Source organism: Nerophis lumbriciformis, linkage group LG07 (genome assembly GCF_033978685.3).
Source record: "Nerophis lumbriciformis linkage group LG07, RoL_Nlum_v2.1, whole genome shotgun sequence".
Classification (NCBI taxonomy): Eukaryota; Metazoa; Chordata; class Actinopteri; order Syngnathiformes; family Syngnathidae; genus Nerophis; species Nerophis lumbriciformis.
The window spans coordinates 29,382,333-29,403,972 of NC_084554.2; the positions used below are offsets into that span (position 1 = coordinate 29,382,333).

General features: G+C 38.5%; 3 protein-coding genes across 7 annotated transcripts in view; 2 read left to right on the forward strand and 1 right to left on the reverse strand.

The window, feature by feature from the left end:
* The window catches only part of LOC133605413 (uncharacterized), a 646,046-nt gene extending 637,428 nt beyond the window's left edge, over nt 1-8,618 (forward strand). The window contains exons 28-30 of the mRNA XM_072913499.1: nt 7,901-8,029; nt 8,292-8,384; nt 8,499-8,618. The gene's annotated coding sequence lies outside the window, so the exon portion shown is untranslated. The remainder of the gene's footprint in view (nt 1-7,900; nt 8,030-8,291; nt 8,385-8,498) is intronic.
* On the reverse strand, nt 257-21,142 carry pign (phosphatidylinositol glycan anchor biosynthesis, class N). 2 transcript variants are annotated; one of them, XM_061958728.2, is made up of 29 exons: nt 21,049-21,142; nt 19,290-19,550; nt 19,096-19,217; nt 18,924-19,022; nt 17,539-17,645; nt 17,342-17,466; nt 17,145-17,275; nt 16,958-17,077; nt 16,814-16,854; nt 15,495-15,554; nt 15,330-15,422; nt 15,117-15,172; nt 12,865-12,943; nt 12,611-12,793; nt 12,397-12,536; nt 12,089-12,188; nt 11,927-12,019; nt 11,637-11,728; nt 8,863-8,968; nt 8,690-8,798; nt 8,522-8,624; nt 8,278-8,380; nt 7,924-8,010; nt 7,791-7,846; nt 6,722-6,797; nt 6,580-6,653; nt 6,454-6,496; nt 6,316-6,368; nt 257-6,239 (listed from the first exon to the last, which is right to left on the reverse strand). In XM_061958728.2, the coding sequence occupies exons 2-29, from the start codon at nt 19,514-19,516 to the stop codon at nt 6,116-6,118; spliced, it is 2,802 nt and encodes a 933-aa protein (XP_061814712.2). In that variant the 5' UTR covers nt 19,517-19,550; nt 21,049-21,142; the 3' UTR covers nt 257-6,115. The 2 variants fall into 2 exon arrangements, with proteins under 2 accessions (XP_061814712.2, XP_061814711.2); XM_061958727.2 differs by lacking the exon at nt 21,049-21,142 and adding an exon at nt 20,109-20,316.
* Nucleotides 20,569-21,640, forward strand: part of relch (RAB11 binding and LisH domain, coiled-coil and HEAT repeat containing) — a 47,355-nt gene continuing 46,283 nt past the window's right edge. For 2 of the 4 annotated variants that reach the window (XM_061958723.2, XM_061958724.2), the window contains exon 1: nt 20,569-21,220. In XM_061958723.2, coding sequence (XP_061814707.1) covers nt 20,764-21,220 — 457 coding nt within the window. In that variant the 5' untranslated portion in view covers nt 20,569-20,763. The remainder of the gene's footprint in view (nt 21,221-21,640) is intronic. The other 2 variants (XM_061958726.2, XM_061958722.2) reach the window with 2 other exon arrangements.

The following is a 21,640-nucleotide window of genomic DNA, read 5'->3' on the forward strand; positions in this document are numbered from 1 at the left end:
GTACCGGTACTCTTAAACCAAGTACCAGTTAGCATATTATCTTAAATCAGCTGACAAAGTGACCAGAAATATATAAGACATACAGTGTATATATACTGTATGTCTTATATATTTCTGATATATACACCACTTTGTCAGCTGCTGATAATGTGCTGATGTGTGTGTGTGTGTGTGTGTGTGTGTGTGTGTGTATAGTGTATGTATACAAAAACCAGTGAAGTTGGCACGTTGTGTAATTCATAAATAAAAACAGAATACATAATCTTTTTCAACTTATATTCAATTGAATGAACTGCAAAGACAAGATATTTAATGTTCAAACTGAGAAACGTATTTATTTATTTTTTGCAAATAATCATTAACTTAGAATTTAATGGCAGCAACACAATGGAAAAAAGTTGGTACAGGGGCATTTTTACCACTGTGTTACATGGCCTTTCCTTTTAACAACACTCAGTAAATGTTTGGGAACTGAGGAGACCAATTTTTGAAGCTTTTCAGGTGGAATTCTTTCTCATTCTTGCTTGATGTACAGTTTAAGTTGTTCAACAGTCCGGGGTCTCCGTTGTGGTATTTTAGGCATTTTCAATGGGAGCGAGGCAGGCCGGTCTAGTACCCGCACTCTTTTACAATGAAGCCACGTTGATGGAACACGTGGCTTGGCATTGTCATGCTGAAATAAGCAGGAGCGTCCATGATAACGTTGCTTGGATGGCAACATATGTTGCTCCAAAACCTGTATGTACCTTTCAGCATTAATGGTGCCTTCACAGATGTTTAAGTTACCCATGCCTTGCATGCCATGCATACACCCCAATACCATCACAGATGCTGACTTTTGAACTTTGCGCTTAGAACAGTCCGGATGGTTCTTTTCCTCTTTGGTCCGGAGGACACAACGTCCACAGTTCCCAAAAAAAATTTGAAGTGTGGACTCGTCGGACCACAGAACACTTTTACACTTTGCATCAGTCCATCTTAGATGAGTTCAGGCCCAGTGAATCCGGCGGCGTTTCTGGGTGTTGTTGATAAATGGCTTTCGCTTTGTATCGTAGAGTTTTAACTTGCACTTACAGATGTAGCGACGAACTGTAGTTATTGAAGTGGTTTTCTGAAGTGTTCCTGAGCCCATGTGGTGATATCCTTTACACACTGATGTCGCTTTTTGATACAGTACCATCTGAGGGATCGAATGTCACAGGCGTTCAATGTTGTTTTTCGGCCTTGCAGTGATTTTTCCAGGATCTCTGAACTTTTTGATGACATTATGGATCGTAGATGTTGAAATCCCTAAATTCCTTGCAATAGCTTGAGAAATGTTGTTCTTAAACTGTTCAACAATTTGCTCACGCATTTGATCACAAGGTGGTGACCCTCACATCATCCTTGTTTGTGAATGACTGAGAATTTCATGGAAGCTGCTTTTATTCCCAATCCCGAATCGAAAACGCTCTATAGCCCGCAGACTATTTTTGGGCTCTGGGAATCACTAATAAGCCAGAGTTCTTTGAACGCAGATATCTTGCCGGGACATATGGTAAAATACAATCAGCAAGAGTGGATGGAGCTAGACCATTTAGTATTTTATACGCAAGTATAAACCTTAAAGTCGCATCTTAAGTGCACAGGAAGCCAGTGCAGGTGAGCCAGTATAGGCGTAATATGATCAAACTTTCTTGTTCTTGTCAAAAGTCTAGCAGCCGCATTTTGTACCAACTGTAATCTTTTAATGCTAGACATAGGGAGGCCCGAAAATAATACGTTACAGTAAACGAGATGAGACGTAACGAACGCATGAATAATGATCTCAGCGTCTCTGGTGGACAAAATGGAACACATTTTTGCGATATTAAGGCCGTTTTAGTAACACTCTTAATGTGTGACTCAAATGAGAAAGTTGGGTCGACGATAATACCGAGATTCTTCACTGAGTCGCCTTGTGTAATTGTTTGGTTGTCAAATGTTAAGGTGGTATTATTAAATAGGTGTCGGTGTTTAGCAGGACCGATAACTAACATTTCCGTTATCTTGGCATTGAGTTTCAAAAAGTTAGCGGACATCCATTGTTTAATTTTATTAAGACACGCCTCCAGCTGACTACAATCCGGTGTGTTGGTCAGCTTTAGGGGCATGTAGAGTTGGCTGTCATCAGCATAACAGTGAAATCTAACACCGTATTTGCGTATGATGTCACCTAGCGGCAGCATGTAGATGCTGAAGAGTGCAGGGCCAAAAACCGAACCCTGTGGAACTCTGCACGTTACCTTAACATACTCAGAGGTCACATTATGGGAAACGCACTGCATCCTGTCAGTAAGATAAGAGTTAAACCACGACAAGGCTAAGTTTGACATACCAATACGTGTTTTGATACGCTCTAATAAAATATTATGATCGACAGTATCGAAAGCAGCGCTAAGATCAAGAAGCAGCAACATGGATGACGCATCAGCATCCATAGTTAGCAATAGATCATTAGTCATTTTTGCGAGGGCTGTCTCCGCAGAGTGATTTGCCCTGAAACTGGACTGAAATTGTTCACAGAGATTGTTAAATGCTAAGTGTTCATTTAGCTGTTGTGCAACAATTTTTTCAAGGATTTTCGAAATAAAGGGAAGGTGGGACACCGGCCGGTATTTTACCATGAGGTCAGGATCGAGGTTAGGTCTTTTGAGCAGAGGATGAATAACCACTTTTTTGAATGCTGGGGGAACAGTGCCAGAGGAAAGTGATTAGTTTATAATATTTAGCACTGATGGTCCTAATATTACAAACAGCTCCTTAATAAGTTTCCCGGGAAGTGGGCCAAGTAAACATGTTGTTTGTTTTATCCCATTTACACGCCGCAGAAGTTCCTCTGTTATTTCATCAAAAAGAGAGAGACTATTTTGGAGGGCAATATCTGTCGTATATACATTCGTATCTGTGTTAATAGAACCGTTGTCTTTAATCTCCTTTCCAATGAGTTACATTTTCTTATTAAACTAATTCATAAAGTCATCTGCCGAGTGGGTGGGGTTACTGGGAGGAGTCCCTTGTTGGGTTAGCGTTGCTACTGTACTGAACATATTAATTCAACATAAGTTATCAAGGAGTAAGACAAAAGGGAAGTATCTGTAATGTGGAAGCATGATGATGACAGCCCCCCCAAAAAACAGAAGGCACATTGCAGCACATGCTGTTGCTTATCAGAATTATAAACTGAAAAAGTCCCAAAATCAAAAGGATGGGAAGTGATAACATCAAATGTACATAATGTGACTCAAATTGTTAGTTAGTATCATAAACCTTTTCAATTTCAAATTATTTTGAAAACATTTCCTGTGCAGTTGATTATAAAGAACATGTAACCACTGCATAATAAAAACTAAAATAATTTAGTTTTTTTCTTTTTATAGGAGCAGTTTGTTTAGTCAGTAGTGACAATCAGGCTGTCTTGTTTCTTCACTTTATATACAGTACTTGGCATTATTATGTGTCCAATAATGTCACTTCAGCTCAAAACATCTGTTTCTTCTTCTCTCGCCTGTCCAGTCATTTAAATTAGTGACACTTTTGGTTTAAAATATGTCACATCACATAACTCAGTGCAATAAAACCAATGAATAAACCAACAATGATCATATTAACTGGAGAGTAACTATACAAACACACACACACACACACACACACACACACACACACACACACACACACACACACACACACCGAGCAGGATGACACAAAAAGCGAAAGCTTCAATGTAAAGTAGGGGTGATTAATCCAGATTTCTATACTATTGATGGCTATATGGAATCAGTTAATAAATGATTTTAAATCGATATATATATTTTTCTTGTTGTTATTATTACAAAATCATTTTTTTTGGTCATTTTTGTTATTGTTTACAAACTCAGGGAGTAAATGTCTGGATGCAGGAAGGTTATGAGGGCAAAACCCAAACGATTTAAATGTGAACCAATATAACTTTTTGTTTTGGTTTACTTATTGTGCACCAGCCACTTTATTTTGTTATAAAAATGTATGTAGCATTCAATACCACAAATGTAATGCATCATTAGATTTACAACAATATATAGATGTGTTTACTTTAGTTCCTTGCTATAAATCATTTTCAATTGTATTATCTATTGTCAAAGTATTGACTCGGGACTCAAAATCGGATCAGATCCGAGGCCCAAAAAAATTGGACCTTATCATTTTTATTACAGCACATCAATTAAAAATATGGACAATTTTTCCCTTCAACACAATAGTGCTGCATGTATGAAGAAGAAAAAATACCCTTACCAAACATAGTTCTCAGTCCAAACTCTTCTCAAGTAGCAGTTTGAAAAGTGTTAATATAAAAATATTCCTGTACAAAACATAGGTTTGTGCAAAAAAGCGTTCATGTAAGTAATGATTAAAACGTTCCATTATTCTTTAAATACATATGCATACAATACAGAGCTGAGGTAAATGATAGTTAATAACTTTGCAATGGCGTCTTTTTCCCTTTTGCATTAGTGTCATTGATGTACCAAAATAAATGACAAACACGTCACACTTTATCCTATATTTCTTTGCAAATCACAATAAGTTACCTAAATGTGTGTCCTTTAACCTATTAACACAGGTGGGTAGTAATGTGCTACATTTATTCAGTTAAATTTACCCAATTAACCTTTTGAGTAAATTGTACTTGTCAGACAGTTTCATGCAACATACTTTTTACTTTTGAGTATTTTTGTGAAGAAGAAACACTACTTTTACTTTGTTACACTGAATTTTATGCCAATCACCCCATGTCATAATATTAAAATAATGATTACATCTTGCAAAGACAAACTATTTTGGCTTGTAAGAGAGACTTCTTCCAGGAGGCAATGTCACATGACTCTTTATCTAATCCAACGTAAGCACTAGTGACGTTTGACTCCATTTCACCAATCAAACAGATCCTGGGAGTTACATGACCGCACTCAAACTACTAAGGCGAGGTCAATGTTTACTTACAAACTATTAAAAATAACATTTATATCTATATCAGTAGTAGTTACTGATACTTGAGTAGTTTTTTTTCACTAAATACTTACACTAAGGGAGTTATTTGGATGAGTACTTTTTTCTTTTACTTGACTCATATTACACCAAAGCAGGGATATTCAACTAAGAATAGAATAGAACAAAGTTTCATTGTCTGTTTCTATAGTGGAAAACAGAAAGGTGTCTTTTTAAGTTGTTTTGGGGGCCACAATTCCAGAAAGCTAAGGACTGTGGGGCCGGATTTCTCCCTTCACTATTACTCTTTTTTTTTTGTATATTCCGAAAAACCAGTTTCCTCAACTGTATACATTGGATGTTTGTCTATTTATTTTGCCAGTTACAGGAGCGCTCTGCCGTTTTGAAGGACTTTCGGCAAAAAAGCTAGTCAAAGATGATATCTATGACAGCAGTTGAAGAATCTGTTGCAAAAAAATAAGTCTCTCACAAATTTTTTTAACCAAATGATGAAAAAGAAAAGACCTAAAATGGAAACTTGAGGAGCACTACTAGTGTAACTAAAGAAGTTGAACGAATGACTACTAACTGCATGTGAAGTAAACAAGCTCCAGCAAACCCCTTAGTTACATAACTCATATTGCAAAAAAAAACTGCCGAAAAGGAGAGTACTCAAAGGGGTGCCTTGAGGAACACCTCAGTTATTTACGTACACCACAAGTGTGTACCACAGTGTTCTGTTTGTTAGCCAGGTTAAAATGTCAATGCAAGAATTTGCCAATGTGTTTAGTGCTCCAAGTTCCTCTTTACAACAGAAGAACTCTAGTGTTTTTATTAATTTGCTGCAAAAATGCTCCAAGTTTCGAACTGAACCTGGGGTCCTATGGTGTCATTTTTGGGTTGGATTTGGTTCCCGGGCCACTAGTTTAATAGCCCTGCTTTAAAGTAACTGAGCTCTAAAGTACAATTTTTGGCTACTCTACTCACCGCTGTTGCTTAAGTTAAAAAATGGATCACACAAGACTTTTTGTGTAGCACAGTACATTCCCCTGAATATGAAATACATCCACCATATTGTTGAAAGACAACCACCTAAACACTAACTGTCTGGCTTAACTAGACTTCTGTTTACTTAAAGGAAGTGCATCTTGCGTGTACGCCACAGAACCAGTCTTTGCGAGGTGAGGATGTGTGTAACCACACTGAGAAGCATCAGGAAGATGGTCATTGACATCACGATCACATAGTGGCTAATGCTGTGTGAGGAACAGGAAGCGCAGTGAGGAAATTCAAGAAAATAGATGTATATATTCGACACTATGGACACTTTACCTTGTGCCAATGTCCAACCAGCTACCATAGTCCTGCACCAGGAAGAAAAAGTGCTGAAAGTAGAGTACAAAAATATAACACAGATGAAGTTTTGGAATTAAAGTGAGGAGAGGAAATTTTTAACGTTAAAGGTTTTACCAAAGCCATCACGTCAGATATAACAAGGACTATGAGGAATAAGCTGTTGATTGAGACATGATTAGTATTAAAAAATGATTTATCAAGGTTATTGTTAATTTAAAATAGTCCTAAATAAAATGTTACCTTCTCGATGACAGCTGCGTTGTAACTTGGATGGTCTCAAATGTACACATCACGATTATGAATGGAATAATGACCTAAAAAAGGATGATATATTTATTGAATTTTTTTAATTTATGAGACCAACGATCAGTGCTCGTCTTACCTTCCACATCATCAACCCTCCCATGATGAAAGGGTTGAAGACCGTCAGGAAACAATAAACAGACGCTGGGTCAAAGCTAGGAGGTAATTTTAATTATAAATTTAGTGCTAAAAAGGAGAAAAATTTTCTCATATATGCATCTTGTTCTCATTATGCAAAACCCAAAACCAGTGAAGTTGGCACTTTGTGTAAATCGTAAATAAAAACAGAATACAATGATTTGCAAATCCTTTTCAACCTATATTCAATTGAATACACTGCAAAGACAATATACTTAACGTTCGAACTGGAAAACTTTATTTTTTGCAAATATTAGTTCATTTGGAATTTGATACCTGCAACATGTTTCTAAAAAGCTGACACAAGTGGCAAAAAAGACTGATAAAGTTGAGGAATGCTCATCAAACACTTATTTGGAACATCCCACAGGTGAACAGGCTAATTGGGAACAGGTGGGTGCCATGATTGGGTATAAAAGCAGTTCCATGAAATGCTCAGTCATTCCCAAACAAGGATGGGCGAGACAGTTATCAACGAGCTATTGCAAGGAATTTAGGGATTTAGGGTCCATAATATCAAAAGGTTCAGAGAATCTGGAGAAATCACTGCATGCAAGCGGCAAGACCAATGTTGAATGCCTGTGACCCTCAGGCGGTACTGCATCAAAAACCAGTGTGTAAAGGATATCAAGAAGCAAGAATGGGAGAGAAATCCACCTGAAAAGCTTCAAAAATTGGTCTCCTCAGTTCCCAAATGTTTACTGAGTGTTGTTAAAAGGAAAGGCCATGTAACAAACACAGTGGTAAAAAGGCCCCTGTGCCAACTTTTTTGCATTGTGTGGCTGCCATTAAATTCTAAGTTAATGATTATTTGCAAAACAAAATTAAGTTTCTAAGTTTCAACATTAAATATATTATCATTGCAGTGTATTCAATTGAATATAAGTTGAAAAGGATTTGCAAATCCTTGTATTCTGTTTTTATTTACTATTTACACAACGTGCCGACTTCACTGGTTTTGGGTTTTGTACATCTAGCAGGCCCTTACTACACAATTATCCTCCACATACCTGTTAATGGATGCTATGTTTCCAGTGCCAAAAAAAGCTGTTATTATGAAAAAAACCTGAGGAAAGTATGCAGTGAAGGATAAAATTATGTTGTTGTTGTTGTGTTGCAGCTTGAAAATTATGCTGAGGATACAAAGAAATAGGATCGCCGGATGTCATCCAACTTGAGCTGGCGAATTTTGGAGATGTCAATGCTGGCGGAGAAATCAATAGTGGAAAGCTGCAAGACATGTCTTGAGGTTAGAGTTTTTCAGAAGCAGAAGTATTGCCCAGTTACTCGGATAACTTGTCAACAAGAAAAACGGAGAAAACCTCAAATTCAGCCACGACAAAAATTAAGAGTCTGGGTCATCTTTAATTTAGGTCAAGATTGTATTTTTCCACTAAAATTTTTTTTTTTATATAGATTGTGTTGCACAAAATATGCTCACCTTGCCTTGAGATGCACAGATATTATTTAAATGTATTATTATTATTATTATTATACCTCTTGTCTTCCAGATAAGCCTTCAGCGAGCATTGCTTCCTGTTCAATGTTGATCCACACAAACATCAACCAGGATAACACTGGCGGGAAAAAAGCCTCTGACCTGGGTGAGAAATTGTGTTAATCTTAATTACTTATAATGTAATATAATTTAAAAAAAAAAATCCAAAACATAAGTTTGTGATTCAAATGTTATATCTTCTTTCATTTTGCCCATGTAGTACCACCATGTTTGCCATCTTACCCCGTGCTAAGCAGCAAGTAGGTGGCTGTGAGAGAGAGGAATATGCTGAGAAGCCGGTGAAAGAGGCGAGTGGAGCTCATCAGTGGAACAAGTATGGAAGATGCTAAAGAAGAGATGGTAAGTCTCTAGTTTAAGCAAAGTAGTTGCAGTCGCTCATGGGTTGCCTACCCAATGTGGCCCAGCTGATCATCTGATTGAGAAGAGGCAGACCCTGTTTTTGCTGCAGGCTGGAGTGTGTGAGGGAGGGCACGTACGCACACACGGCCACATGCAACATCTGTTCAATGACGGCGCATTGTATTAAATGTGCACACAACATTATATTGAGATGTAACAGTTACCTGGATGACAAACTGCTGTTTATCATTAGTGTGCAGTGGTGTCCTCTTGTGGGACGGCCAGAGGAAACAAGCTGATGTAAAAAGAGTGAGGAGACCTGCACATGCTCTAAAAAAGATGAATAACATGTTTCAAAAAAATCATGACAACAAATTATTTATTTTTAACAAATTCAATTTAAATAAATACACTTAAGTTGAAATGATTTTTTTTTTTATTAGTTTAATCACACTTTTGAATTTGGATTAATCACAGGTTATTGCATAATTTAAATTAACTTTAAAAAAAGGCCCCAATATTTGAACACGATTGCAATTTTATTTTCAGAATGTCTTACGGAAAAACTTTTTAGAGTGTTTTACTTGAATGCACGTCATTTATTTGTTCAAAACTTGCCAACAGATTTTTTCCGCACTATAAGGCGCACCTAAAAACCACAAATTTTCTCAAAAGCTGACAGTGCGCCTTATAACCCGGTGCGTTTTATATATGGATTAATATTAAGATTCATTTTCATAAAGTTTCGGTCTCGCAACTACGGTAAACAGCCGCCATCTTTTTTCCCCGTAGAAGAGGAAGTGCTTCTTCTTCTACGCAAGCAACCGCCAAGGTAAGCACCCGCCCCCATAGAACAGGAAGCGCTTCTTCTTCTACTGTAAGCAACCACCCGCCCGCGTAGAAGAAGAAGAAGCGCGCGGATATTACGTTTCATTTCCTTTGTGTGTTTACATCTGTAAAGACCACAAAATGGCTCCTACTAAGCGACAGGGATTCGGTTCATGAAAAGACGCAATCTCTCCATCCGCACACGGACTACTATTTCACAGCAACTGCCTAAAGACTTTCAAGAAAAGCTGGCTACTTTCCGTGCATATTGTAAAAACAAGATAGCTGAAAAAAAGATCCGTCCAGAGAACATTATCAACATGGACGAGGTTCCACTGACTTTTGATATTCCTGTGAACCGCACTGTGGATACAACGGGAGCACGTACGGTGAATATTCGCACCACAGGGAATGAGAAGTCATCCTTCACTGTGGTTCTAGCTTGCCATGATAATGGCCAGAAACTTCCACCCATGGTGATATTCAAAAGGAAGACCTTGCCAAAAGAGACCTTTCCAGCCGGCGTCATCATAAAAGCTAACTCGAAGGGATGGATGAAGAAAAGATGAGCGAGTGGTTAAGGTAAGTTTACGCGAAGAGGCCGGGTGGCTTTTTTCACGCAGCTCCGTCCATGTTGATATACGACTCCGTGCGCGCCCACATCACGCTGGTTTTTAATATATTATTAAAGTTTGACTGACCTATCTGACTGTTTTTTTGACATTCCTTTAGCGCAGTTAGATGCGGCTTATAAGACTTGTCTTATAGGTGGACAAAGTTTTGAAATATGCCGTTCATTGAAGGCGCGGCTTATAACCCAGGGCGCCTTATGGTGCGGAAAATACGGTATATCTACAGTTGAGTCTGGGGTTTTTTTTATGCAAAATTTTCCAGCGAGCACAACAGTCGGACTCTTCTCACTTATGTTTGCACTGACATATTTTTATTGATCGGATCACTGATTCTATAACAACACACCTTTCAGCTAACCATCCGCAATTAAGGTAAAGATAACTTTTTGTGATTGATCACACGTCATCTTATTTTTGACAGCCCTCATAAAATCAATGTCAACATATATTTCGTATTGAACTTAATTAAGTTAAGCTATTTGTTGAATTAATTTTGATTGGTACTGTTAGAGCGGTAGTACTTGCCTTTGACAATATGTTTATTTTTGTGTTTACTATTTAACATTCAATTATATCCTTGATCCATCAATTACAATATATAGATGTATTTATAATGTATTTAACTTGATTTGATCCAGAAAATGGATGGATGCATGGATGAAATAAATATAATATAGATTAATTTGGAATAAATCAAGTGATAAATAAAGTGATACCTCGACTTGAGTGCAGCAACTTAAGTGTTTTGAGATAAGAGCTGTCGCTCTGCTAATTATGCTTAAAGTTGCAAGCAGAAATTTGAGTTCAAAATGTTAGTTGAGGTAGTCATAGCAAATGTCACAGTGAAACCCGCATGATTAGACCAACACATCCAGTGTTACTCTCTATCGCTAGTTTATAGCAAAAGGTGGACATAAATTTGTTTTCCAACCGTGGAAAATAGGAAAGTGAGCGTGAAGGACAGTGCTAAAAAGAAGAAGCGGTTGTATTCATTGAATTTAAGAAATTAATCATCAAAAACATGGACGAGCCTTTCGCCAACTTAGCGAAGCAATTGGAGTGTATCACTGCTAATCTGCACCATACTGAAGCAGAATGAGTATAACGCCAGTCAAGAATGTTAAAATATCCAAACGGCAGACATGTATCCATGAAAATATGGAAAAGCTGCTGATAAGTGTGTTTGATAGAGAAGAAGCAGGAAGGAGATACCGTAAATGTCCACTCTCCAAGGTTATTATTACACTACTTCATAAAACTACTGTAGTTATTAGTACTACATTATATAGTTGTGTTTTCATACAATGGTTGTTATCCAAAAGTTATTTTTTCTTTCTAAAATACATTTTACATGTTAAAATGGTTCTTTTTTGGGCTGGTGGACACTAATTAAATTGATTTTGATTCATTTCAATGGAAGATGTCGATTTGAGATACAAGTGTTTTGAGTTAAGAGCGCGTCACAGAACCAATTCAGCTGTACATTTAAAACAATGTTTTGATAATACCTAATCATTTCTATAGTTTCAAATACTCACACCAGATTGATGTTCGGCTCTCTTCCCACAACAGGCATCAGCGGGAATGCAGCCAAACACAGGCATCCCAGAAACCAGTTCAATGATCGGAACTTGGGTAGAGATAAACATACTTCTGAATACACTCACTAGCAACTACTACCATGCACCAAAACATGTATGAATATAATAATTGTATTGTTGTAGTTTGTAATGACGTGGCATACTCCGTGGTGTTTCTTATGTCTGTCTTTACTTCTGTTTTAAAGGAAATAGACCCACATAGACATTTCCTGACGACAGAAGCTTACCTTGGCCTTCCCAAAAAGCCCTGACAGCATCGGCCACAATGAGAGCACAGCCAAGCCCACTGTCAGCACGGCGCGATGGAAGAAACTCACCACCTGGGGGCAGCAAAGGTACAGTTTGTAACCTCACTGAAGGAAAAACCTTTGCTTTAAAATGAACAGTACCAGTAGCTCAATGCCGAATGCTACCAACACAAAGTAGCCGAGACATTTCCAGAGTGGCAGTGCAGGAGCGACCTGAATCAAGTCTGTCAGTGTTTTAGACCTGAAATAGAAAGTGAAAGCGATTATGCATTGCTGCAATTATGAATACGGAAAATGTTCTTAATGAAAAATGTAAGTGTGGTCAGATAAGCATATCAATACAGCCAGTAGTACCTATGAGGCAAATTAGATGCAATTGATGCGTTCAAACCCTTATGCTTACATTAAATATTATATACCTTGATGATTATTACTGGTGAAATACTCACTCTTTAAGAACAGAGTACCACACAGGCACAGGCAGCAAACAGTAAACATAGTAAGTGATCGGACTCCTCTGGATGAGCAGGAATACACTGATTACCACCGTGACACACACACACAGCCTCAGCAAGGTACGACTGGGATTCTGTGGATGGCATGAACGTATTGTAACTTAGCGACAAGTTGGGGGTCGGAGGGTGTTATTGGACTGAATCAAACCTGCGTGAGGATATCAGGGTGCATGTTGAGGCTGGCGTGAGTCTTCAGGATGACGAGGACGACGTATGAGATCCAGCCTACAAATCCCAGCACCACGCTGCAACCTAAAAAGAACCTGTCGTAGGTATGGTAGTAAACGAGGCCTTCAAGAGCGTGGGATATCAGAGATTGACAGAGGGAGATCTAGACAGGAATGGAACATAAATTAACAACTATTAATACAATTTCCTATTTCTTATATATGTGATACTCACAGCTTCTCCATAATTTTCCAGCTGCATCAGTATTCTTGCTTTGTGGATGAATTCTAATTGTTTTGACTTAGTCAGAGGTCTGATAAACAGAGACAATACAATATAAGCAGTGCATAAAACAACATTTAATCATTATTATTATTATCAGAGACACACAGTAAACACTTGTTTATTGCTGTTTGCAACGTGCTCAGAGTTACATTTTTCAAACCAAAAAGTTAAACAAGAACACCACCAGCTTGCTTATGTTACCATTAGTGGTTTCATAAAACATATATCTTGATTTAATAAAAAAGCAGTCCCAGAGAAGTAAATAACGATTTGAAGTATTGTTGTTGTTAAAATAGAATATACATTTAAGGATAGCTAATGTTACTCATCCAAATCGCTATCATTAGCTAACAACACAAAGCTAATGCGCATGCACATGTTACGTACTGGCACAGTTCAGTCAATACATACTAAAAGCTATGTATATATGATATATACTGAAACACACTGGAAAGTTAACGGCCTATAGGCATCCAGATAAAGGTTACCAACAGCCCCTTTATTGGTGCCATGCCTCACCATGGTAAAAAATTATTTACGGCGAAGCAGGAATTACTAATTATAAGTCAAACATTTTCATAGTTAACACATAATATACCTGTTTAGTACCTTCTAAATATATTTCTAAAATTATGAGAGACCTCTGGACATGAAATAACACCCACATAGTCACCTTTACAATCCATTATGGTAATGCTCGCTGAGGCTAAGCCAATCAGTGGCCATGATACTGAACAGCGCGCTCTGATTGATTTTCTCTCATCTTGTTGACTATACTACTGTAGAATGGATGTTTTTAGTTTATTTAGCCATATATATACTTTAAAGGGCTTCATTTACATGAAATATGCTTTAAAAAAATCTATGGTTGTGGGAAGCCGCAAACTTCGAAGTGCCATGTAGCGACCGGCGAGGGACAACTCAATGCGGCAATTGAGGGGTCACTTTTTTTTTTTGCCTGTCGTTCACAATCATTATGAAAGACATGACGACGGATGTGTTTTGTTTTTTAATGTATTCTAAATAAACGTAAACAAAAGTCCTCCATTCTGACCAGAAAAAAAAACAATAAAAAAACATCCAAAAAGCGCCAACAATACTACATTTATATTTACTTGAATGTTGACCCAATATTACTGATATTGTTATTATAAGTTCTAACGCAGACAAACTACCGGTATTTATAGTGGCGCCATGATCACTAACATGTGTGCCTTTGTTGACATCATTAACTGGTAAGCTGCTTCCTTTACTCGTGGAAGTTAATTGTAGATTACAAATCATGCGTCTCACCTGGATAGTAAAAAGACGAGGATGTAATCCGACATGTTGGTCCACTTTGACAGCCAATGTAGACCCGGAAGTGGCAAAAACGACACACAAAGACGCTTGGTTCCCTGCCCTTTACTTTGCGAGGATTATGATTCATTTTTCATCTAAAACGGCCCTATAATAAGATTCTATCAGTAGACATCCCAATGACAACAGACATTGTACAGTATGTGATGTTTTCTTATGTTTGTTGGGTCTCATAAAGTCTGCAGAGAGTAGAAGTCAGTGATGTAGTAGGGAAGAAAGCAAACATTGTGATGCATTTTTTTTAACTTAGTGGCGTATGCTTAAAATGATCAAAATATGTAAATATGAAATGTTATTATAAATGTACCCATTATATCGTATATATAGAACTTTAATAGAGTCGTTTGGATGTGTTTTAAGGGCTTTTATAGGCAGAATAGACTCCCAAAGGCTCCATTGTAAGCAGACTTTTGATCGCATTTAGTTAATATTTAGAATGCATTAAAAAAAGAACAATATGTGTGTTCCTGTCTTGCATAAGGATTGTAAATGATAGACAAAATTCCAAAAAGAAGGCAATTTCCCTTTAACACTTATTGTAAGTGTCATGCTTGTTACTTTATCAACCTCTGCATGTCCCTTAAAATGTTGATTGAAGTACTGTTCATCAGCCGAGTATTAAATGCTGGCTAAACAGTTTGCTTCTTACCGCTATTACAACATTGGTTCTTTTTTATGCTGTGTTGTGCGATGTATGTGTTAATAAATGACTACAGTAATAGGTCAAATATATGTTTTCTTTGTCACTTTGACATGCACTCCAATCTATTATTGAAGTTTAAAAAAAATAATTGTTACATATATAATATAATTTGAGCATTTACAGTATGAGTCACACTTACTGGTAAGGCGTAAAGAGGAACGATAACGTTGTCTCTTTTTTCTGCTTCATTTTCATCTAAAAAAAAAAAAAGTACAAAAAAAACTGTCACTGACTTATTTATACTTACATTGCATATTATTCATCTTCATTGCTTTCATAAGGCTTTTTTGTTGTTTCTTTCTTTTCAAATGCTAAAAATGTCATCAAAAAGCAGAGCAAGAGGCCGCCTCACCTTGAACTGTTCCAGTATTTGAATTGCATTAGTATACATGCAGTTCGCTTTAAACTGGTCTGTGTTGTTTATGTAGAGGAGCGGCAACACACCCTTAAGACACAAATGTATAGATAAAATAGGAAGAATAATAAAAACATGTATAAAAAAATAAACATGGCTTACAACAGAGTTGACGGGAATGGGTACCCCGATGAGCGAAGCCATGAGAGGAGCAATGTCAGCCTGTAGAATATACATATATGTATATAAAAAGAACAGTTCTATTATCAGTAAGACGTTTCTCAATCAACACAAAAAACAAAGTGTCTCTAATCTCTATAGATAAGGCCAGGGCCGGCCTGTGGTATAAACACTCTATGCGGATGTTTAAGTCCACAACCACTCGGGGGCCACAAAGATTTGAAGATTTTTTTTATTTCATTTAAATCTGTTAGTTATAAAAGACAACATCAAAAGTTAAGATAACATCCATTTTGCTGTCAAAATTCAATAATAAGGTTATTTGAATCAAATTAGGATTGTGTAACATTACCTAAGCCCCTCTGCAAAAATATAAAATGGTTAATTCCATCTGGTAGCATTGTACACTTAACTGTTCACTCAACACGTCATAACGTCATCAAAGTTCATATTTATGCATACACACAACACTAACATTTGGCGATAGAAGAAAGAAGAAAATGTAAAAATATGTTAATTTTATTAGTGGCAGCATCAGACAAAGTTATGTTTAAATTTCACTTTTGAATCTCATAGATTGTGGTGCGTTTAAAGACCCTTGATAAAAGTTCGAAACAGAGGCGTCACTAGTTTTTAAAGGGAGACTTAACCCCAATAGATGCAATAATAATAATATAATATTGATGTATTATTATGATTATTAATATCCACTGATGATAATCTCACATAAATGAGACAATATCTACCTTGCACTATAAAGTAAAGAGAAACTTGACAGATTTATAATCATATTTAAGTAAATAATGACAGGTTGTATTATTTAAAACTCACATTCTGGTTACTTTATATCAACTGTGTTGGCAGTATTTTGTAAAAAAAAAAAAAAAAAAAAAAAGTGTGTAAATGTGAGGTGGTGACGTTAGGTGGGTGCTCTTCAGGAGTCTATTAACAATAAATAAGTAATATCAAAGACCAAAATGGGGCCACAAACAAAATCTTGTTTAGGAACATGCTCACTACCACTAGCACACAGAGAATGTTCTTTAAAGGGCCTTCTCAGGGCATTCAATTGATCGCAACTGGACTGCTTGGTTTGTCTTGGAAGACATTTCACTGCTCATCCAAGGAGGCTTCATCAGTTCGTGCTCATAGACTTAGATTGGTCAGATGTAGTCCCGGACTAAATCGGATGAGCGGCGAAACGTCTTCCAAGACAAACCAAGCAGTCCAGTTGCGCTCGATTTAATGCCCTGAGATGACAATGACCTGGATGAATGAGAACCTTCATAGACATGCTATACCTGATTGACATCAACCCTTCTAAAGTGCTCCAGTTTCCAGTCTATGCAAATATAAAACAGACAACAGTCAAGAAAACAGTATACATCGCAGTCAAACTTGTATTAAATATTTACCTTGCAAATAAATAAAATAACAATATTTACCTTGCAAGTAGCCATCATTATAAAGCTGAGTTTCAGTCACTTTGTGGGGGCTCTGCACTCCTGCCCCCCAAACCACTAATGGGGTGAGCGTCTCTGAGGGGTGTCCTGCACCGTGAGAACCTGGAGACACATGGATTAAGAACTTCAAAGACTTACGACATTTCTAGAAAATAAAATGCCAAGCTACCCCAATTGGTCATGCCGTGATCTGAGGTAAACACATAGGAGGTTCTGCCATCATGGCTGAAGAAGTCTTCAACTATCGCCACCATTTCTGACACACCAGAGTCTACAAGGCCAATATTGTTTAGATACTCCCTGGAGGAAAGATACATAGATGAGGTTTGCATTTCTAAAATACATGAAAATGAATAAAGAACTGACTGTGACATTGGTCTGTGAGCATGTCCATTTGTGTCAATGCCCAGTAGATGCAGAAAGTAGACATTCTTATCCTCCAGCAGACTGGTCATCAAAGTGGGGTTTGACTTCGCTGATTGAAAAAATGACTAAGTGAGAAAAAGAGGTGCAGGTTGTTGTAAAATAGAATACAATGTTGTATAGATTATTTCATGTCACACTTTGACTTGCGTGAACACCCAGCTGTCCAGCCTGGATGCATCTGTGGAGGCAAAGTCTTCCTCGGCTGCTGGATATGTGTGGGTGTACACATGGTCTCCACTCGCACCTGGAATTACATTTAGTGAAGTGAAGTGTATTGAAGTGAAGTAAAGTGAATTTCAATTATATTTTATATATCGCTTTTCTCTAGTGACCCTTTTTTTTTTTTTTTTTTTTTTTTACATAGTGAAACCCATTATCTAAGGCAGTGGTCCCCAACCTTCTTTGTACAACGGACCGGTTTAATGTAGGCATTGTTTTCAGAGACCGGCTTTGCCAGATAAATACAGCAAAAATAAGTGCAAGAAAAATACAACTCACTATAACGCTGAATTAGAGGGAGCCCTGGGCTTGTTTCTTTGCAATGGGATGCAGACGCAAATCAGCCTTTGGCTACAATCAGTCACATTTATATTTTATATGTTCATTAATTAAAGTTATAACAAATATAACAAATGGCAACTTCCTATGAGGAGTGTTATTGTACATCTATATACAATAAACAAGCTTATTGGTGTGTCTGGTGGAACAGGCGAAAGTCAAGTAAGAGAAAATGCAGTCCTAAATTATTTAATGTTTCTCTGCGGCCCGGTAGCAAATGCGTCGACCGGACCGGTGGTTGGGGACCACTGATCTAAGGTACATTTAAACCAGTGTGTGTGGCACTGGGAGCAGGTGGGGAAAAGTGTCTTGCCCAAAGACACAACAACAGTGACTAGAATGGCGGAAGCGGTGATAGAACCTGGAACACTCCAGTTGCTGGCAAGGCCGCTCTACCAACCGAGCCACGCCGTCCATAATTAATTAAAAACACTTGAAAATATTTGCAATGACATTCACATTGTGATATTTTCTCAAGGGACAATACTATAGGAATTAATCTAAACTAAGTTAGGGTAGTCAGTGTACAGCTTGGAGGTATGTTGGTCTTGTCATGTCGGAAAACTGCATGCGGCCCAACATGAGGCTTCACAATGTCACAGTACAGGTTAACATGTTCCTTTATGAACCACAGCTCTCCAGTGCCAGCAGCACTCATACAACCAGACAATGATGTTTGACTACACTTTTATTGCCAATAATGATTGTTTGTCTTGAGTCTTTTCCAGGGTATAATGAAACTATTTGGCTATACAAGCTGAACATTGACTACTTTTAAGAATAATATTTATATAGTGTTGTAGTGCAACAAAAAGGTTGCTAAAATGTATAGTACCATCCGCTACGCGAACAGTACGTTAACTAGTGATCGTTTAGTATTGTACTGCAATTTGACACCTGCACAAAACCACATACTTAAGCTATTAATATATGTTCTTTTAATGTAGATGTGCATGCATGCTACCTTTTGCAAACATGGGCAGAATATCAGGGCTGCCCCAGCACCAAGTGTGGCGGCTCTCGTTAAACACAGAGTCAAACTCCACAGGATTCTCCTTCCAACCTAATGCCAGACACAGATCACAGGAGTACATGTTTGCCAAATGATACAATATTAGATTTTTTGTGTTCCACACCTTTAGCAACAGCACTAACATCCTCATAGAAGCCAGCGATGAGAGCGACATGACCAGGGCGGGATTCAGTGGGCACACGCGTGTGGGAAACACCCCAGGTGCCCTTTACCTCGATAATGCTCCTGCTCATGGACACGACATAGAAGAGATTGACAAATACAACTCTGTCCATTTTTCTCTGCTAGTTTCTTAACCTCAAGTAAGGAGCTCTGGATGAGCCGTTGGGTAGTGGAGTGAAGAGGCTGTCCGCCCTCAAACCATCCGCCACGATCAGCACCAGTCTGGAGGCAGGTGGAGTCAAAAGTGTGGCCACGGGTGTCATGCCATGGACCAAAGGAGAGGTGAAGTAAATGTCAAAGATGGACAGGAAGAAGACGACATGGACTGTCAGTCCAACCAAAAAAAAGGTGATCATCTTCATTTTGAGCTGTGAGAGTATCAACACCACATGGAGTCTGCAATACAAGGAAAAGCAAATTAGTATCACTAGTTTTTCTTACTATTGACTCTTGACGAGCAAAACAATCTTTATGTTACCATGTTCACGTTGCAGATAAATAGAAAGGTTTATGGTTATGGCAAACTTAAGCCTGTTTTCATGACTAGCGTACATTCCCGAGCGCGGCCAACGCTGCTGCTCACTGCTTCCCTCACCTCCCAGGGGGTGGAACAAGCGGATGGGTCAAATGCAGAGGTTAATTTCACCACACCTAGAGTGTGTATGACTTTTTTTGATTGATTGAAACTTGCATTAGTATATTTCACAGTACAGTACATATTCCGTACAATTGACCACTAAAAGGTAACACCCGAATAAGTTTTTTAACTTGTATAAGTCGGGGTCCACGTAAATTAATTCATGGTACAAATATATACTATCAGCATAATAGTCATCACACAAGTTAATCATCAGAGTATATACATTGCGTTATTTACAATCCGGGGGGTGGGGCGGTTATGACGGGGGGTTAGGTATTATCAGTTGTACTTTAACTTAAAATAGCAAGGCTTACCTGTGATTAACTTTAAAAATCAGAATGAATGGGAGACACTTGCAGGAGCACTTCTCCGCGCACGTACTTCTTTTGTCTTCATTTCATGTTCTTCAATGACCAAAAAATGTATATCCAAAGAAAAACACTTGATGTTACGAAACACCATCGGTCTAATGGTTGAATACGCGCTTCTACAAAACCATCTGTCCTTTATAATAAGATTAGTTTCGTCCCTCACTTCCTTGTTGTGACTTTGTCAGTACCGATTGGGATTATGGGTAGTGGCAGGGAATCTGACCAATCAAGCTTCACTGGCTATCTACAAAGATCTTCAAAAAGAGAAAGATGAGTCGCTTCTGGAACGTTTTTGAACTATCAACTTCCGGTTTTGCAAGTGGGCGCGGCTTTAATATGTGTACATTAAAAAATATAATGAAGCAAAACAGTTTAGCTTTATTCGCTAATAATATAATTGGCTGCCCGTTCCAACAATGAGTCGATATTTGTATTTTTATTGTGAGAAACATTACTGCCAATATCACGTGACATGGGACGACAAGCTAATCACTGTTAACGCGAGATTTTTCTCCCAGCTCGCTTGACATCCATTCAGGAAGCAGGGTCTCATTAGCTTAGCTTAGTTTAGATCGCTAACAGCCTCCGTAGTACAAACATGGCGTCGATAAACCCATTTAATCTTAGTGATTCGGAGGAGGAGAGCGAAAGGCGACCTAATGAGACCGTTGACACGGAGCGTAGCCCGAGTGACGGGGCGCCGGGACCACCGCCGGGCAACTCCTTCTCTCGGTCCGCGAACGCCGAGCCTCCGACGCTGCTGCTGTCCAGCGGCCAACGAACGAGTCCAAACGGGGAGGGCATTATTATTTCCTCCGTGGCCACCTCAGCGATGGCAGGCGGTGCGGAGCCGCGGCTGTCGGTGGATGTCATAGCCGCTCACCTGCTGCGTGATCAGTACATCCTCACGGCCTTGGAGTTCCACACAGAACTGTTGGAGGCGGGTCGGGAGCTCCCGCGGCTGAGGGATTATTTCTCCAACCCGGGGAACTTCGAGAGGCAGAGCGGCACGCCACCTGCCAAAGATCAGGGAGTCGGAGCGGGTGGAGCCTTGAGTAAGTAGCTAAAGGATGCTAGCAGTAGCCATTATCGATCGCTTGTCTCTGATGTATTCTATCAAAGCTTAGTGCTAGCTAGCATAAGCGTCTAACATTGGTTTGCAATCACTTGTACCTCTAACACTGGAACTATACAATATTGTAGAATTGGTAATCACACACGTCATTAATATCTATAAATGAATGCATACCTTTCTGGAAAGGTCAGAGGTCATGCCATGGATTGGGGTAACAGTATACACATCCACCGACATAGTATGCACATAATGTTTACTTCATTTAAGATTCAGGGGCTTTACATATGTAATCCGTCTGTAGCTTTTCGGTAGGGTAATTGACACCATCACATCATATGCATAATTGGCCACGACCAGTGGCTGGCCATGCGTTTCCCACCTAGGCCTTCAGTGATGTCCG

Bases quoted from the DNA above. Each gene is read 5' to 3' on its own strand.
- pign (XM_061958728.2), bottom strand. From the start codon at position 19,516: ATGAAGATGATCACCTTTTTTTTGGTTGGACTGACAGTCCATGTCGTC. The intron at 8,381-8,521 runs GTAAGATGGCAA...TTTCTCACCCAG, and splicing joins TACTTGCTGCTTAGCACGGG to GTCAGAGGCTTTTTTCCCGC. The intron at 6,240-6,315 runs GTAAAGTGTCCA...TTCCTCACACAG, and splicing joins TGGTTGGACATTGGCACAAG to CATTAGCCACTATGTGATCG.